Raw genomic sequence first — 19,979 nt, 5'->3', positions numbered from 1 at the left:
GAGCTAGGTAGATTCTTGATTAACAAGGGAGTGAAAGGTTATGAAGAGCAGGCAGGAATGTGAGGTTGAGGTTGCATTCAGATCAGCCATGACCTTATTGAATGGCAGAGCAGGCTTGAGGGGCCAAGTGGCCTACTCCTTCTAATTCATGTGTTCGTATGGCTGATGATTTGCGAACACTCTTTGAGGCAACTAAAAGGTTATTACTCAGATTTTAGAATAAAAATAATGGCAAAGCCATCAGCGTTCACTATTATTTAAAAAGTAATTTGGGTGTCAATTTCCAGCAACTGCACAGTTAAAAATGGAAATCATGTAGTTGAGTTCACCTCCCCAAGTAACTTCACTATACTGAAAATAGCTGATGTGAAAAATTGTTAAATGCTGCTATTGTAAATACACAACACTTTGTCCCAGTACCCGTTGCTCATGTGTGGGCTGGAATACAAAGCATTGGAACAGAGGAATGACTTTTGAGCCTAATCAAGAATGGAAGCAAAGGGACCCCAATTGTTGGCCCTAAATCATTGTCCTGGTCGAGATCCACTGGCCCCAAACTTGTCTGTCTTGTATGTCACAGAAGCTTATTTGAAAGTGGGATTGACACTAATACTGAAGTTGCCCAAAGGAGCTGTGTGAATTGTCAGTTTTCGTGTTGGACCTTGTAGGCACATTCAATTATGTGGAGCATTAGCAGTCTGTTTACCTTGGTATTTAACTTCAATATGCTACTGCACGTCTATCACAAAGTATTTCAAGGTGACTGAATTCTTGTTTACAATTTTTGGCTGCATGCCTTATCTAGAAAATTGGAAACTTTTTTTTTGTTGCTATGATCTTGTTGTTTGTCCTCCAGAGCTTTAGTGTTGGCAAGGGGCTGAGATGCCTCTGTGGTTCTGAAGTATCAATGTTCTGGGAAAGAGGGGATAAATGTGCTGCTTTTATAGTTTCAACCAACATCTTGACTTCTACCTAGCTGAGTACCAACTCTCAGACACTTCCTCCTACCTCCCCCTGGACCATGACCCCACCACCAATCATCAAGCCATTGTTTCCAGGACTGCCACTGATCTCATCTCCCCTGGAGATCTTCCCTCCACAGCTTCCAACCTCATAGTCTCCCAGCCATAAGATATAGGAGCAGAAATTAGGCCATTCGGCCCATCGAGTCTGCTCCGCCATTCAATCATGGCTGATAAGTTTCTCAACCCCATTCTCCCGCCTTCGCCCCGTAACCTTTGATCCCCTTACCAATCAAGAACCTATCTATCTCGGTCTTAAATACACTCAATGACCTGGCCTCCACAGTCTTCCATAGATTCACCACTCTCTGGCTAAAGAAGTTGTTCCTCATATCTCTTCTAAAAGGTCTTCCCTTTACTCTGAGGCTGTGCCCTCGGGTCCTAGTCTCTCCTACTAATGGAAACATCTTCCCCACGTCCACTCTATCCAGGCGTTTCAGTATTCTGTAAGTTTCAATCAAATCCCCCCTCATCCTTCTAAACTCCATCGAGTATAGACCCAGAGTCCTCAAACGTTCCTCATATGTTAAGCCTTTCATTCCTGGGATCGTTCTCGTGAACCTCCTCTGGACCCTCTCTAGGGCCAGAACAAACCCTGGACAGGGTTTCAACACACCATCCTGCTCTCAAATCCACGTGACCGTCCTTGGCCTGCTGCAATGTTGCAGTGAAGCCCAAGGCAAACTGGAGGAACAGCACCTTATCTTCTGATTAGGCGTCTTACAGCCTTCTGGACTTAACATTGAGTTCAACAACTTCAGACCATGAGCTCTCTCCTCTATCCTCACCCCTTTTTTTTTTTTTACCCCCTTTTTTCAATATTCATTTTCATTTTAAAATTTTTATTTTTTATCCACTTATTTTTATTTATTTTTTTCATTTTTATTCATTTATTCATTGTTTTATCCCCACCTTTTATCCTATTTTTGAACTTTTTTTCCCCCACCACTCCCCAACCCTCCCACCCCCACAAGGGCCATCTGTTACTTGTTCATGTTCTTTTCAGAGTGCTTACCCTTGTCCTGCTGTTATCACATTCTGCTTTCTTACCTTAATACCACTATTGGCATCTCCTTTAGCCCTTACCACTACCATTAACACCCCCTTTGTCTTTTTGTTCAAGACATCTTTGTCAATCTCTCCTTGCCCCCACCTATCGCTGACCTTCTATCCAGCTTCACCTGCTCCACCCCTTTAAACAGTATAAATTTCATCACGTTTTTACTTTACCTCTGAAGAAGAGTCATATGGACTCGAAACATTAACTCTGTTTTTCTTTCCACACATAGACCTGTTGAGTTTTTCCAGCACTTCATGTTTTTGTTTCAGATTTCCAGCATCCGCAGTAGTTTGCTTTTATCTTAGTGTTGCATTCCCAGTAATTGTGAAGTTGGCAGTGTCAATAAACCTTTGGACTGGACTGGAGCTGAGGATGTTTGCAACACCTCAATTTTCCATTTGCTGTTGCGTGAGAGGTCATTCACTCTATTCATTGAGAGCTAACTATATTTTATTCCCTCTTAGCAGCAGAGAATTAGGCAGAATGAGCACACTACTTCACTAGGGTGCAGGCTTCCCCATGATGCAGGGTGCTGCTGCCTGCATGCTCTTAACTCTGCATGCCAAAAACAAAAGGGTTTCTGCTCCCTCAACACCCAGCTGATGTGTGACCACAGGCAGTGAATCATATAGATAAATGCATGAAATGAATTGGACAGACCATTGGCATGCTGAAATAACACTTCTGCTACCTGGACTGCTCTGAAAGAGACCTGCAATATTTGGTAGAGTAAGTGTTGAGACTCGTGGCCTGCTGCATGCTGCACAACCTCGTCACCGATGAGGCGATAACCCTTGCCACTAGCTTATACAGCAAGCAGTTCAGGAACAGGAGTATGAGGAAGAAAGGAGGCAAGTTAAACAGTGCCTTTCTGGATGGGCTATCAGTGAAGAGCTTATCTGAATGTGATACAAGTAAACGCAGCCCCAGTACCCCATTCGTGGTGTTCCCGTACCTTACCCTTCTCTATGTCATTGACCATCGCAGCATCCACTTGGCCATAATGCAGATCTAAAAGCCATCATAAAATAAACATTCTAAATCAAATTGTTCCATGTTGCACACAAAAGTCAACCAATAACCCTTGTGCATTCCCTTGGTCCCTATCTAGTAATGTGTTGAGAAGATTGCTGGACTGCTGTGACACCCTACAAGCACTTTTGCATACTGTAATCCACAATCATGATGTCAGCACTCAGACTTTTGTGGAAGCTGCTTGTGCTGCAGTGGAAGCTGAGATTTCAGCCATCAGATGCTGCATCAATGTTGGGTCAGAAGTGTGCTGATTTAAGTTGGTCACCATTTCTATGCTGGCAGAGTTGGGCTCTGAGCTCTGGGCAAAGCCCTGTGCCTAAAAGGTATAGGACTCCTCCATGCTCCTTGACATTGACCACAAGTTTTCTGCTAGGCTTCCCTATGCGCCAAGCATTTTATGCATACCCACCAGATTTCTTTAGGCTGCCCCATCAAACTGCTCATCTAAACCCTCTGCAGCAGAGCTCCCATGCAAACATGCTCTCCTGCAAGCTGACATGTGTTTTCCTTGCTCCTTCCTATCTGGTTGCATCCACTTGTGACCGCTGTGTCACCATGTGCAGACCCTGCCTCAGTACTATCCCCTAAATTACACTGTGTTAATTGAGATGGTGTCTGCAAGTGTGAGATCAAGTGCCGGTGTTATCGTTTTCATCACTCTTGTTGTTCCTCCAGTGCCTGCCCACTTCTTGGTTATCTGAAAGAAGAAGGGCACAAGTGCTGCAGGGTGGTGGGGAAGCAAGAAATGCATACTTGTATCATCTGCAGCTTGTAAATCAGAAGTGTTGCATGAGGGAGAGCTGAGATGTAAGGAGAAGGATTAGGTACAAAGATGCCATCATCTTCGATGATTTCAGCCACTCCCTTGGCCACAGCATCAGTGGAAATCCCAGTCATGGCGAACACTCTTCTGCATTGGGGATTAGGATAAGTAAATGTGCCTTCATCTAAAATTACAAAAGTGACTATACTTTGAAAATATTTATTATGTAGAGTGCTTTGGTTTACCCTAGGAACGTGAAAAGAGTTGTATAAATTAAAGTCGTCGTCTTTTTTCCTCCGATTAGCTCCTACTTCCACTAGAGAGCGGGAAGAGAATGCCAGTGTGTCATGCAATCTGTATGGTTGATGTGACTGTTGCTGGATGGAGACTGAAATTACTTAAAACAGCAGACAGCATGAAATTGGCATGCTACCTGCAATACATTCAACATATGCTGGTTAATCGTCTATTGCAATTGCTGTACCCCATTTCAAGAGCTATAGTTAAGTTTCTGATCATGCCTCAGCCCTTAGCGAATTAGATTTATCTACATGAACCTTAGTCAATTTGCCTTTGACTGCCCTTGTTCTTCATCCTGGAAGTGTTTTAATAAATAAAATGTAGGTGGATGGGCATAAGGATCTCCAAGGACTAATGAAAGTTAACCTTTTTCACCTATAATTATCTTTTAAGGGCTAGGTACACTCTAGTTTCTGCATCAGTGTAAAGTGGTACAATTGGTCTGAAGTTGCTGATGTGAGGATAATTTGAACATTGGCAAATGGTATGAAGAATGCCTCGTTCGTCTCAACACTTGGACTACCGCACCAGTGTAACTGCATCTGGCGCAGAGTGAACTTGTTGAAATTTTTTTTTAATTTTAAAAATAATCCAGGTGGCCTGCTGGTCCAACTTTACATTATTACTGTTGGGCAAATCCTAATTATTAAAACTGGCTGAGAAATAGTACATGACACTAGCAAAATCATTTGATATTGTCAGCTCACACTACTCGAAAGCAGCATAACAAAATCTTAAGAACGCTATGATAGTTTCAGCTTTTGATGCTCTTTAACAATATCTGTAACTAATTGTAGATATGAGGCAGCTAGCATGATGAGAATATTAAAGTGCTATCCATGTAGTTTGCAAAAAAAATTAAAGCACTAAGGTGTTCATTTTGATAGCTGTAGCCTGAATGTGTATATGTTTTTGTTAGAGCTACAAGGAACAGGAAAAAATGTAATTCAATGATGATCACTAGTTTTATCTGAACAAATTAAACTTAATTTTTACAAAGAGCATATCCTATCTAATGAACCATAATAAAATTATAAGTTAAAAGGTGTAACACAAGGCATTAAATTATTTAAAGACCTCTATCAGATCTACGTAGCTGTTTTATGCTGACTGGATATTTCTTTCAGGCTTTAGGGCACAGTTTTGTCTTTACTGTAACTTTCTTTGTCTCCCAATAGAAAGATGAGCTTGAAATCGGAGCGTAGAGGAATCCATGTGGACCAGTCAGAGCTGCTGTGTAAGAAGGGCTGCGGTTACTATGGAAATCCTGCTTGGCAAGGGTTTTGTTCCAAGTGTTGGAGGGAAGAGTACAGCAAAGCGAGGCAGCGACAGATTCAGGAAGACTGGGAGCTTGCAGAACGGTAGTGCCCCCGCTTTGATTATTCTGTACTTCACTGGGAGTATCCTTTTATACATTTTAAGATCTGCCCCTCAAGACTTATTTCTCCTTATCCATAATGTTTATTTTTTTGACAAGAAATTATTCCCTTGAACAATATAACCCACCACCCCATCCAAAGAAAATGTCTGTCTGAATGTGCCAAATGTGTAATGTGTTTCTGGGCCACACAGAGCAAGTGCCCTTCATCCAGAACCTGCTTTATGCTGAGTTTAAAAGATTGTTAACACAATACCCATGCAAACAAAAATGAAACCGAGTGGATGTAATCCACATTGTATGAAGCGGAATATGAGAACATTTTGGGCACCAGGACAAATTCTTGTGCATTTTTGTTTTAATTTATTCAGCAAGTTTTGCATCTGTACTCATGTTCCCAATAAATTCATGCAGCTGTTTCTTTGATATTGCTTTCTCCTGTCTATCATTTTGGTATGTTTTTTCAATCAGTGTCTCTTTCTCTCTCTTGCTTCCTTAGTGTCTGTAACTGAAATTCCTTTTTTATTTAATTGAAGTGGAACTTTCTGACTACAGTAATTATGCCACTAGTTCAGCAATAGGTTGAAAATATTTAATGCATGTAAAATCTACCTAAAGCACAAGGTAACAGGCCTTCTGCAGTATGCACTGAATATTTATTTCTGTGTTGCATACTAATCTAAAACAGTATATTTTTAATCCAAAGTTTACAGCGTGAAGAGGAAGCTGCCTATGCTAGCAGTCAAGGGGCTCCATCGCTCACCTTTTCTAAATTTGAGGAGAAAAAAACAAATGAGACAAAAAGAAAAGTCCAGACTGTCAAAAAGTTCTTCAGTACGTCATCCCGGGCTGCACCAAAGAAAGGTAAATACCTTGGAAATGTTTGAGCTGAACATGCAGAATTCCACGTGGAGAAGATATGGGGTGATCACGTGAGCAAGAATCAGGAAGAGAAACTATTCACTGAGGTTCAGTGAGAATGAAAATTGACCATTGAATTGTAGGGTAACTGCATGTTTAGTCCCAAGCTCTTTTGGTGTTTAATGCCATAGAAATAATGAAAAATTAAACCATTTATGTATTTTCAATGAAGCTTTTTAAATAGTCAATTGGTGGTACAGAACTTGAGTATTGCTGAAAAAAGAGACATCTTGTCGAAGCTTTTCATCTTGCACTCATCAGGTCACTGAATTTCAGTGCCAGTGTGATGCTAGGTATGTAGGCCATACGTCCTTAAAGACTGGTGGATCATATCAAACAGCATGTCCCTTCTGCTGTTCGCAATGGGCACATTACAGACCATACTCAACCAGCCTGTGCTTGCAAAACTCAAAACAATGTCCAACATTAGATATGATTCCATCCTTCGACAACATTTACTAAATAATCCCCAGTGAGCTAAAAATCATGCTGACAACCAATTTAAGGTTGTCACTCGGGCTCGCAGTGTGGTGCATTTGCATGTACTGGAAGCTACTTATATTAATGCATGCAGACAGAAAGACCATTTATACACATTGTGCCTGTTTCAGCTAAACAGAATAGGTCATAGCCATTTGCTGGTTCATTCCTTAGGACAATGCCTTGACCAATCAGATTCAAGCTACCTGGTTTAAATTTCAAACAATGCTTGGCAGTTAACTGTTAGTCCCCATTAACTGGTGCATTCTCCATGGCAATGCCCCTACCAATCAGAGTCCACTTGCCAACCAATCAACACTCTCTCTTCTCATGCCGCATAACGTTGTTGCTTCCCCTGACATTGGTATTCTTTCAATCGTCCTAATGAGTGTAAGATGAAAAGCTTTGACAATATGCCTCTTTTTCAGCAAAACTTTTTAAATTATGCATCTTGTTCTGGATTCTGTGATTTAAAGACTGGTTTTGTCTTTACATCATCCATTTGCAATAAATATTTTCCATGAACACTTTCTATTTTGAGCTTATAATTTAATCATAATTCAGTCCTACATATGCTTTGAAAATCATTCTGATAGTAATACCAAATATTTTCTTCTACCAAATATTTTACCTTTTATCTGCTGAATGTCCAGCATTTTGTGTTCATTTTTGATTTCCAGCATCTGTAGGCTTATGCTTTATATTCTTATCTATGGTCATCAGCAACAAGATTGCTTCTTAAAGTAGCTGTTGAACTGTACACAACCAAAAATTTCTATGCTAGAAACTACTTCATGCAAGGTAACAGCACTGCTTTGTATAAAAATACAGCTTGATAGAAACACCCGTCTTGCTCCAAGCTAAACTTTGTGTTTTAATTATGCGACAGGACAAAATTTTGCTTAATGTGGTGCTTCGCCTAATTGACACTAGGCATCATCATGCCATATGTTTTCTGTTCGATGGAACATCAATTATATTTCCAATTTGTATTATGTGATGCATGGAGACCTCTGCTTATTGTTTCCTTATACTCGAAGTGAGCTATCTCAGTGTTGGGGATTTGCACACTTTACATTACAGGTCCCCAGTGGTGGCACAATAAATGCTTACATTTCCCTTCACAACCATCTTGGGGCCTATCTTAGTGGCATTTCAGTTTGAGGCAGTTGTAGGCTCGTGCATCATGGATAAGGCTTTCTGAGGGGAACTGGATAGTGCTGTGGTTACATTCAATTTTTTGATCTCTAGGCCCTGGGTGTTCAAATCCAGTCGCGCACAGGTTAAAGTTTCCTCTGGCTGTAATGAGTTTGGACTGCTTTAATTCAGTTCCTAGTTGACATGGGCCTGCCGTTCAGCACTATTACTCATTTGGCACTAATCAGCAGGCTCAGTCACTGAGGTAATAAGATGTCTAGCATACACAGCAGTTTTCTTTGATGTGGAAAGAAAAATTAACCAATATCTTTTCCAGTTTGCAAGCTAAACATTTCATTGAAAATACTGTTCTGCATGTCTCTTGCTTCCTTTTTGTTTCTCTTTTGCATCTGCATTTATTGAATCGAGACAAAACTCTTAAGCATGGAATAGGTGGGAGGAAGTGCAATGCGGATAATACTCTTAGGGATTTGAAGGAGATTTTTATTACACCAAGGGAGCTGGCTTCTCCGACTGAAGGTGATGCAGTACAGCCACTAAGCTGTCTGCCTGTGCTGACTAATGGCATTAGTTACCTACGCTTGGGTAACTGGAATAACTTTAACTGCCCATAGTTGTTGAACAACTGACTTGGTATTTTTATTCAAATCATAACTTTTTATATTTAATTTTCCTTTTTTTTGTGAGGAGAGATGTAATTAATTCAAAATTTAATGTGAAAAATAATTTCAACTTTTTCAAAAGGTCAGTTTCATTTTTATTTCTTGCACCATTATGTCAAAGTTAAAATACCTTCTACATTTTAAGTTATATCCTTTGTACATTCAAATCCATAGCCTGACACCTGTTTTATTATAGGATTGTTTTGAATATTATGTAATGTTGTGGTTATTCTCGCATCCCCTACAAGCTTCTGTCCTTCCACGGAAAACACCATTGCTCATTCTGTAACCAGCGCTGTGAGATGCATGAGAGCACAATGGGCTGTCTCTTCCTAAACAAAAATAAAAATACCTGGATGGGCTGTCTCTTCCTCCCTGCCAAACTGGTCTCACACCACCCCCACTACCGCTTTGGTGAAGTGCCTCCCTTCCATAAATCAGGAGCTTCTTGTGTTTTGAAATCCTACTTTTAGAGCACAAATGTACTATGCCCTTTATAGTGCCAGATCCGCCTACTGATTGCTGAAGATGTTAATGAAGCTGCCAAATCTCTGTTTGATAAGCCTGTTTCAGCATAGTGAATCAGAAATGTGAAGTATTGTATTGAATATTTGGATTCGAACTCAATTTTTTTCCTAGAATTTTTTTCCCTTTATACTCTGAGCATATGATGTTTTACTAAGCAAAGCATGAAGTCAGTAAAGTATTTGACTCTAATTTCCCCGTGTCAACCATTTCAGGTGACAGTTATTTTGCCCATTAAATTTTAACAACTATGGCTACTAAAACTTGAATCCCTGTTTCTATTTTAAAACAGATTTTTATATAAAATGTATGTATATATCGTCTTCCTCCCTAAATTTCTCTTTATTGCTTATAGAATAGGCAGCTTGTTCAGAGGAGTTTTCTGAATATTACTGATATGACTAAAATTATTGCATTACAATGTTGTGTAATCAAGTTTATTAAAGTAAATTCTGAATATAGAAAATGTGTAATCCAACCTGTTTAAAAAAAGTAATCATGTTTGCACCATAAATATTCTCTCGAATCAACATATTTGCTTCTAAAAATGTGTAAATGGTTTAATTTTTCACTTTCATATGAACCAATGACTTTGCATCAGATAGTTTGATAACAGTGCATTCATTTAACTGCGTATCATAAGACATTTTCCATGTTTGTTCTCATTTTGCATTTAGTCTTGGAAATATTGAGATTCACATTGGTAGTACAAAAATAGGATCAGTTTCATTTAAAAGACATGTTGCCTTTTCTCTCAGTAGATTTCTTATTTTCTTATCACCGAATTGTTACAGCCCAGAAGGAGGCTATTCAACCCATCGTGTCTGTACCGGCTCTTTGAATGAACAATTCACCTAGTGTCATTCCCCCACCACCACCCCTGCATGTTCTTCCTTTTCAGATAACAGCCTAATTCCTGTTTGAATGCCTCGATTGAATCTACTTCAAACTGCAGTCTCGGGCAGTGCATTCCAGACCTTAAAACCATTTTGTTTCAAAGTGATTATAAAAAAAATTAAAATATAAACCTATTGGTTGGAAAATTCCTCGGAGCTGTTACCAATCCACTGGTGCTACTTGGCTGGAAGTGTGGCAGAAACCCCATTAATGCATATAAGTAGGCTTTTTACTTTGGCAAAGTAACGCAAGTGGGCTAGGAACAGCTATGAAACATTTTCCAGCCATTGTGATTTAGGATATTTTTATATTGAGGTTTGATGCATTTCAACTTCCAAATTGCAATGTTACACTTTTCGCTCAACCAATCATAGATATCTTTATGGAAGTTGTTTTCATGGAATAATAAATTAAAACATAAAGAGGAAAAGAGATTCATTATTTCATTTCATACTTTTCAGTTTTTTCCTGTCACTTGACACAACATGGAGGCATCTAACAGCTGTTGGTATCTAACTTTCATTCAGTGTCTTGCACTGTACGATCATGATCTAAATAATGACATGCTTTTTTTGTGGTTTTTCCTTTTTCCATTCATGCCGTTCTCCTACTTGTCTCTTGCTTCCTATTTTCTTTTTTGCATCGGCATTTAGTGAATCAAGACAAAGCTCCTAAGCATGGAATAGGTGGGAGGGAGTGCAATGCGGATAACATTCTTAGGGATTTGAAGGAGATTTTTACTCCACCATGGGAGTTGGCTTCTCCTACTGAAGGTAATGCAGCACAGCCACTAAGATGTCTGCCTGTGCTGACTAGTATCGTGAGTTACCTACACTTGGGTAACTGGGGTTACTTTTACTGTCCATAGTTGTTGAACAACTAATTTGGCATTTTTATTCAAATAACTTTTTAATTTATAATTAATTTTCCATTTTTTTGTGAGGAGAGATGTAATTGATTCAAATTCTAGTATGTGAAAATTAATTTCAACTTTTCAGAAGTCTGGTTTGATTTTTATTTCTAACACTATTGCATAAAAGTTAAAATATCTTCTACATTTTAACAATTATTTCATTTTGGCATCCAAATCTAGAATCTGATATCTGTTTGAATATTAAGCAATGTAGTGGTGTTTTCGCACTCCACACCCTGCCCTCCACAATTTTTTGTTCTTCTACAGAAAACATCATTTGCTGATTTTTCTAACCAGTGCTGTGAGATGCTTGAGAGTACAGCTGGTCCCCCTTCCTTTGGTGCTGTGCCTTCTCTCCATAATCAGGAGCTTGTTGCGTTTTGAAATCTGCCACTTGATAGGACATTTGTGCTCTAATAGTCTGTTATGCCCGTAATAGTGCCAGATCTGCCTACTGACTAGGTTGGCACAGTATCTTCATTTGCTGAAGACATTAATGAAACTGCCAGATCTTCGTTTGATAAGCCTGTTTCAGCGTAGTGAATCAGAAACGTGAAGTATCATATTGAATTTTTGAATTGGAATAAATTGATTTTTTTTCTAGAATTTTTTTTCCCTTTATACTTTGCTCCATGGGTATATGTTGCCTTACTAAGCAAAGCACAAAATCAGAGTAAAGTATTTGGCTTTATAATTACCCCATATCAATTACTTCAGGTGACAGTTATTTTGTCCATCTGCTCTTTACATTTTAACAACTATGGCTGCTAAAAATTTAATCCCTGTTTTTATTTCCAAACATAGATTTTTATATAAAATGTGTATATGTTTTATCTTCCTCCACCCTAAATTTCACTTAATTGCTCATAGAATAGATAGCTTATTCAGAGGAGTTCTTTCTGAATAATGATACCAAGATGACCAAAATTATTGCATTATAATGTAGTGTGATCAAGTTCATTAAAGAATATTCTGAATTTAGAAAAATGTACAATCCAACCTGTAAAAAAAAATCATGTTTGTACTGTAAATATTCTCTCTCGAATTGACATATTGCTCCTAAAAATAGAAAACAAAGTAATTGAAGCAAAAACATCTCTGAAACCTTTTTCAACTCATCAATAAATACAAAATTGGCTTGAGCCATCTAATGATTTTAATTAAATTTTAGATTGTTGATTGGCAAAAAGCACAGATAAAATAAATAGCAGCTTAACTGCATTTAAAATCTACAAAATACTTTTCTAGTTCATTGAGGCACTGTGGAATCTTTTTGTAGGGATTAATTAAGTTTTCACTTGACCAAGCCAGTTTTAATCATCCTCCCCTTGCCCACTGCTACACCAGTTATATAAACTGAAATGTCAGTACCAACAGTGATTTATTGCTGATATTTAATGCAGAGTAGATGGGAAATGGGGAAATAAATGGTTCACAAGTGTTGTGGAGGTGAATGAGCTGTGACTGATTTTTCTTTGTAAAGCTGGAAGATTAAAATTCCCTTTTAACTAGTAATGTTTTTTGTTAAAAGGGGGAGACAAGACCTTCAAGTTGATTCCGAATAAGAGCTGTGAATTGACAGAGAAATTGGCTAAACGATAGCAGGAAGCGGCAGTGTACATTTAGGCAATTAGGGCTAGGGACAAGTACTGAGTGGAAGCAAGTACAAGAATCACAGTTAGAGTTCTTATTGTTACTAACTATGAACTTGAACACATGCTACTAATCAGTATAGTTGGGTGAGGTTTGAAGGCTCACATGGATGAGCACACAAGCTTCTGGAAATCATAGAAGGGGTTCTGTTTGCTTATAGTGCTGTTTCACATTTAGGAAAGCTAAACTCTATGGGGTGTTAATAGACAATATGTACTTGAAAAAGTTGAGTTATGCTGTTCCATTTATTCATTACAGCAAACTATATAATTTTATCTAACTCAACTGTCATGGCAATGCTAATGGAAAAAGGAAAGAAGGAAAGATATTGAGGTGACCTGATCGAGGTGTACAATATTGAGGGGCATGGACAGGGTGGATAGGGAGCGGCTGTTCCCCTAAGTTGAAGGGTCAGTCACAAGGGGACATAAGTTCAAGGTGAGGGGCAGGAGGTTTAGTGGGGATGTGAGGAAAACTTTTTTACCCAGAGAGTGGTGATAGTCTGGAATGCACTGCCTGGGAGGGTGGTGGAGGCGGGTTGCCTCACATCCTTTAAACAGTACCTAGATGAGCACTTGGCACGTCGTAACATTCAAGGCTATGGGCCAAGCGCTGGTAAATGGGATTGGGTAGGTAGGTCAGGTGTTTCACACGTGTCGGTGCAGACTCGATGGGCTGTGGGGCCTTTTCTGCACTGTGTGATTCTGTGATATCAAGGTGGGGCATGCTAGTGCTGGGAATGGAACATTTTCACCTTTGGGAACTGCATCAATATTATGCACCCCAAGGTCTGTTGCAAAGCAATTAGACACTTGTTGCACTGTATCCCATCAAAATCAGGATTTGGGGGTATGTGGTGGAAATTTGTTTTAAATGATAAGGAATTTAAAAAATGGTGCACTGTTTGTGCATTAGGTCCATGCTTACCATGACACATCCTGCAACATTATAAGCACAGTGATTCATTACAAGCACCCTGGTATACAATACTCAATACTTTTTAGTATAGATAAATATAAGTATCCAGTCACTTTTTCTGCAAGTCTGATGTCTAAATTATTAAATATTTAATTTTAGAACTTTCTATTCAGCAGACAAGAGGTTCTTAGAGTGCACCCAACACCTAAAGTTGATCACAGATATATTTCTACCAATACTTATTTTTCTTAACACCAGGACAGTACTTTTATCCACTACTCCAATGAGATGAACTTGTAAAGTAAAACATATTGAGAATTATTTAACTCGGATCATAACTTCACTAACTTGTGTTGTCTTATGCTCATTATATATATGGAGAGCCTGGGGTGCAATTCTACAAACCCTCTAGGTGGAAGAACTTATTTACTAACCTTTCAGGAGAAATTCTTGTATAAATATGGCAGCAAGGTTATATAACAACCTAATATACATTTTGCCAATAATTTTTCAGTAAAATCTAATGCTTATGAGTGCCAATAATTGCCTGGCACAGTTGGTTAAAGATTGACCTTTGCCTCAGGGATTTTAATCCAGCCGAGACTGTTTCAGTATATGTCTCCTCTGACTGGCTGTAGGGATTATCTGTGAAATGAGCTGGGTAGAATGAATCCAGTTCTTAGCGAGCATGGAACAATACTAACTGACCCTCAGAGAGGCCAGAAGATGCTTAGTATGGGGGAATATCAGTGATGCAAGTAGTGATGAAGCCCAATTGAATTGGGGCAATAGTACATTTAAGTGACAAATAAGATGAAACTTCATTCTGAGACCTAAAAACACCAGTTTATTACAGAGATTGCAATATTGGCAAATTGCTACTACTGATCCAGATCTTTAAACGCTGCATTTTTGCAAAACTGCCTTCATCTTGGTGTAAAGTGAAAGTGACACTTTTTTTGAATTATAACTAAAATTGCTTCCATTTCTCACTTGTTTTACATATGCATGTACATGGGGAATGTGTGCCTCAATTACCTGCTTTTTGTTGTGCTTTGTGTTCATTTGGTGTCTTTTGCCCCTCATTTCACTACAGTATTTGCTGGAAAATTGCAAGGTGGGTACTAACCAATTTATCATCGGGCTCAAAATTGTTATGGAACTTGCATATGTTGCATTCAGAAAAAACTAAACACTAACTTTGTTGATTCAAGGTGTATATCTACATTCTATGACGAGGTTAAAGTCTTTCATCAATTAGCGCAATTATAATACCTCCCAGGACAAGTTCAGCTTCGAGTGGAAGTGTGAAAGGACAGCATTTTAATTAGGGTGGGATGTCATTTTCAGAGAGAAAATGATACTGGCAAGACAAGTGCATTATCAAATTATCCAGCCAATATCATCATTCTTAAAACAAATAATGAACATTTAATATATTCATGAAGTGCTTATCTATGCAAAAATTGTAATATAACTGCATGGCTGATGTTTCCAACTCTTTGGCACGTCACAAGTTTGTGATCATCTTTTAATTACATAAATGCATTAATTATTTTGGTAATACTAAATAACCTACATTTTTTACACCTTGTTTTCAAGTTTGTAAAGACTAATTTGTGCATAACTGCTCAACTTCAATGAAAGGAAAATGAAATTTTGGACTTGTACTTGCATGTGTCTCAATTATTTTTCTTTAGGAACTATGAATCTTTTTTTAAATACCTATTAAACTAATGGAGTTATAAAAAAAAGATCCCCACCACTGCAAAACTAAATTTAATTGCTGTAACTCAGGTTTTTCTGAATATTGAGATAAACCACATTAATAAAGTGTGGTTTTAAAAGGAGACCTTAGTTTCTTATCTTTCCCACATTTCATACAGTCTGAAAAACAACAAAAACTTTTCTGTTTTACACTTGTGATACACCTCAAATAAGACTTTTAAACTCTGGTCCAATTTGAAATCTGCTTTTAAAAAGAAAATGTTGTAATTTGGTTTACTTCCTGGGAGCTAACTCAATGGCTAATTTCTTTAACCTGATATTAAAACTAATAACAGTTTTGAGCTCCCTGTCTCCAGTTTTTAGTAATAATTTCCATTGTTGTAGTAATTTCTTTATAATCTAGAGGCCATTTAGTGGGGATTTATTTCTCCTATTTCATGCTTGGCACAGTTTTGTGCTAAAAGCTCAACTTTGACTTGTTGAATTAAACATGTTAAATATTTATCATGGAATGTTTTATGAATATGCTTATTATGTACAAATATATGCTTTAAATTTTTTTTATAATTTTCAAATTATTTTCAAATAATTTTATCAGTATTGCATTATATTTTTCAGCTGCAAAATGAAGGTAGAATTTGCAGGTGTTAGGAAGCGGTGTTCATCCGCCACTATGTCTGCTATTAAATGTCAGCATTAATCTGTTTATTTTGAACTTGTTGATAAGTCAGTTAAAAATATTTGAGGGAATGACCTATTAACATGTGAGTCTGCTAATACTGCTAGCCTATTGCTGTTTTGACAAATATTGCACTTTTCAAAAAAAACTCCAAATATTCAGTACTAGAAATTACATTGACTTCTACTTTAAATACTGTGCTGCATGTAAAGCACTCTACGAGATGTTTGCTGTGATTTTTCTTCTAGCACAGAAGCAAGAAAGAAGATGGTATGACTTCTAGAGTTTTATTATTTAGTGCCCCAGCAGTAATTGTTGGAGGCAGAGATTGCTTTCACTTCTGATGAGCAGAGCTACTCCGTCACTTGTGATGGCCATTGTTTTGGTTTTGCTCTTGTTGCACATACTTACCTTTTTACAGCAATTAGAATGTGTACAGTATCTAGAAACAAAGTTGCAAAGTGTTAAGTTGAGATAAAACCCATCTATTGTATAAATCTGTTCCTCAGCGCTAGATCCCTGAAGTAACATTGCAGATAATGTAGTATATTTTAGACTAAAAATGCAGTATGTTGCAAATTGATTACATCGTGCCTTCAGACAAACTAAATGTGCAACAAACCAATGATATTTGAACACTGGGTTTCTCATACAATTTTATCAACAATAGCAGACAGCCAAGAAGTCAAAGCCTCAAGTCCATCCATAAGTAGGCAGGCCAGCCTAGAAACAGAACGAGCATCTAAGGATTTTACTGATTTCCTCAAGACCTTTCGCAAGCCTGGTCAAGATATACTAAAACAATGCAGAGGATTCATTGAGTCTATGCAACACAAGGTAAAATTTGCAAGAAGTTTGTTTCAGCTACGTCCTTTGTAGTTGGAAATATAGATGAATATTAATATCTAATCGCTCCAGATAGAATTGTACATTATCTAATCTTGAGCTAACTGAAATACTAATTATTGACATTTTTAAATGCTCAGATTTCAAACTGTAATAGCGCCAGTAAGGTTTGTCTTTAAGGTTTTACAAAGCAAACTTTCTAACTTTTATAGTTGTCATATAAAGTAGGTGTTTTGACTTAATCAGCCTGTTGGCATATGTCCTCCCCACAATAGTCCAAACTGTATTTACCCACTCTGCTCCCATATCCCTTCAAACATTTTCCTTTTGTCCGTTTAATCTTGAATGTAAACATGCTTTCTGCCTTGACCACTAACCTTTAAGTGAATTCCACAGCCTCATAACTCCCTGTGAAAATGGGTTTGTGTTGCTTTCTGTTCTAAATTGTACATTTAATTGTATTTTCACAACCCATTGTTCTTGACCCCGTCACTACTGAAAACAATGTGCTTTTGTCTACCCTGTCCCGTCCTTTCATATTTAAGTCCTTCATTCATATTGCTCTTTTATCTATTGTTATGATGAACAAAGACCCAGATTTTATTGATATTTGAATTTCCTCATACCAAGCTACATCATATAGAATCTTCATTATTCCCTATCTAAAGCTTAAGTATCCTTCCTAAAGTGTGGAGTACAGTATTATGTGCACAATTTTAATCATGCTCTTATTAAAGTTGCATACAGGTGCAGTCAAAATTGACTATAAATACATAAAACTATAGTTTTAAGAAAACACTGAGGTTAATTTAGTCTTGGTAGAATTGCTGCCTCCAGTGATTTTGTAACAGATCTATAAAAGCTCCATTGTTAATACTCTTTCTAATACTTTATTCTTGGTGATTTTTAATGGATGTTTACAATTCTTAGACATGGTTAGAAAGCTAAATGTTAAGAAAGAATAGTGTTGAAAGAAAAGGAAAGGACTTGCACTTATGCAGTGCCTTTCAGGATGTCTCAAAACACTTTACAACCAGTCAAGCATTTTTGCAGTGTTAGCCACTGTTGTATTATAAGGAAATGTAGCAGCCACTTTGTGCACAACCTGGTCCATCAAACACCACTGATATATGTGACCAGATAAAAAATTTTAGTGAAGGTGTTTGAGGAATAAATATTGGCCAGGACATAGGAGAATTCTTGTGCTGCTCTTTGTATAGGTCCATGGGACATTTTGCATTCACCAAAGGGGGCAGACGGGGCCTGGGTTGAATGTATCAGCCAAAAGATGATGTTGCAGCACTCCTTCAGTGCTACACAACATTGTCAACCTTGATTGTGCTCTCACATCTATGGAGTGGAACTTGAATCTCTGAGCAAAGGCTGCTGCCTAAAACTGACTACTAATTCAATCAATATAAATTAATTTAGAATATATGGTGTCAAACTACTGCAGGAAGATTTGAAATCTTGTCAAATAATAAATATGGAGAGAGCAACAACAAAATGTGTGCCTACATTGAAACTGTGTTTGCTGGTGAATCCCAACAATGGCCATAGAATTTTACAGCACTGATGGAGTTCATTTGGTTCATCGGGTCTTAGCATGCTCCCTGAAAGCTGTCTATTCAATTTCAAAAGTCTGTCCTTCCCTACATCCTTTTTTTTTTTCTTAAATATTTACCTGCTCCCTTTTTTAAAGCTTGTAGATTCTGCTTCCATCACTCTCTAGTGGGGCATACCATGTCCTAAGTGCGCACTGCATAAAATCAATTTTTCCCAATATTTCCCTTTGTTTTTTGACAAATTTATGCCCACTAGTTATAAATTGCTGACTAGTTTACTTTGTCAATCTCCTCTATAATTAAATCTCTTTGCTGTAGTGAAAAGAGCTCTTGTTTCTCTAGCCAGTGGGGTCTTTTCAAGACTAAAGCCTATCACCCTTGGTATTGTTTTAATAAATCTCTTTTACACTGTCTCCATGGTCTTGATATCCTTCATAGAGTAAGGTGACCAGAAATTTGTTTTTTTTTGTCCAAGATAGTAGTTAGATCAAGCACCCATGTCTTAACAAGTTAGCTGGTCCAGAAAAGCCATCCAATATTAAGAAATGGCACATTAGTACTTGCGTTACAAATCTACAATTTAAAGTTTACAAATAGTTGTTTGGTAGTACAGAATCTGAGTATTGTTGAAAAAAGACATTTTGTCGAAGCTTTTCATCTTGCATTCATCAGGACAAGCACAAGAATACCAATGTCAAGTGAAGCAACAACTTTATACTGTATGAGAAGAGAGTGCTGATTGGTTGGCAAGTGGACACTGATAGAGGCGTTGCCATGGAGAGTGCACCAGTTAATGGTGACTACCAGTTAACTGCCAAGTATTGTTTGAATTTTAAACCAGGCAGCTTGACTCTGGTCAAAGTATCGCCCTGAGGAATGAACCAGCGAGTGGCTATCACTTATTTTGTTCTGTTATTTTGAACTAAGTGCAATGTGTATACGTGTTCTTTCTGTCTGCAAAGAACAAGGCCCTGTGTATTAATATATGTAGGTTCCAGTACACGCAAATGTGCCACACTGCAAGCCCGACTGATAATCTTAAATTGGTTGTCAGTGTAATGTCTTTAGCACGCTGAGGATTATTTAGCAAATGTTGCCCAATCGCAGAATCACATCTAATGTTGATCACTGTTTTGAGTTTTGCAAGCACAGGCTGGTTGAGTACGGTCTGTAACTTGCCTGTTGTGAACAATAGCTGGGACATGGTGTTTGATACAATCCACCAGTCTTTAGAACGTATGGCCTACATACCTAGAATCACACTGGCATTGAAATTCATATGCCACATTACTCATTTGTGTGATAGGCAGACATTATTTTGGCTTGACAGCGTCCTGTTAGCAGCGAATACCAATAATAGTAGCAGTGTGAAACAGCTAGCTTTACCTGTTGCTCAAATTTGAGTGCAGGACAGAGCCCATTAAGACATGCAAGGAAATTCCTTGCTCAAATTCCATTTTTGAAATGGAGCAATCA

The 19,979-nt window shown here is 37.9% G+C and overlaps 2 protein-coding genes across 2 annotated transcripts in view; both read left to right on the top strand.

The window, feature by feature from the left end:
- Window positions 1–5,486, top strand: part of kctd7 (potassium channel tetramerization domain containing 7) — a 49,706-nt gene extending 44,220 nt beyond the window's left edge. Inside the window, exon 5 of the mRNA XM_078548665.1 lies at window positions 5,359–5,486. Coding sequence (XP_078404791.1) covers window position 5,359 — 1 coding nt within the window. The 3' untranslated portion in view covers window positions 5,360–5,486. The remainder of the gene's footprint in view (window positions 1–5,358) is intronic.
- rabgef1 (RAB guanine nucleotide exchange factor (GEF) 1) overlaps window positions 5,363–19,979 on the top strand; it is a 36,348-nt gene continuing 21,731 nt past the window's right edge. The window contains exons 1-3 of the mRNA XM_078548663.1: window positions 5,363–5,541; window positions 6,265–6,422; window positions 16,763–16,929. Coding sequence (XP_078404789.1) covers window positions 5,363–5,541; window positions 6,265–6,422; window positions 16,763–16,929 — 504 coding nt within the window. The remainder of the gene's footprint in view (window positions 5,542–6,264; window positions 6,423–16,762; window positions 16,930–19,979) is intronic.

The sequence above is a fragment of the Cetorhinus maximus genome, chromosome 9 (assembly GCF_964194155.1).
Source record: "Cetorhinus maximus chromosome 9, sCetMax3.hap1.1, whole genome shotgun sequence".
NCBI classification, from domain to species: domain Eukaryota; kingdom Metazoa; phylum Chordata; class Chondrichthyes; order Lamniformes; family Cetorhinidae; genus Cetorhinus; species Cetorhinus maximus.
This window is presented reverse-complemented; position numbering and strand designations above follow the sequence as displayed.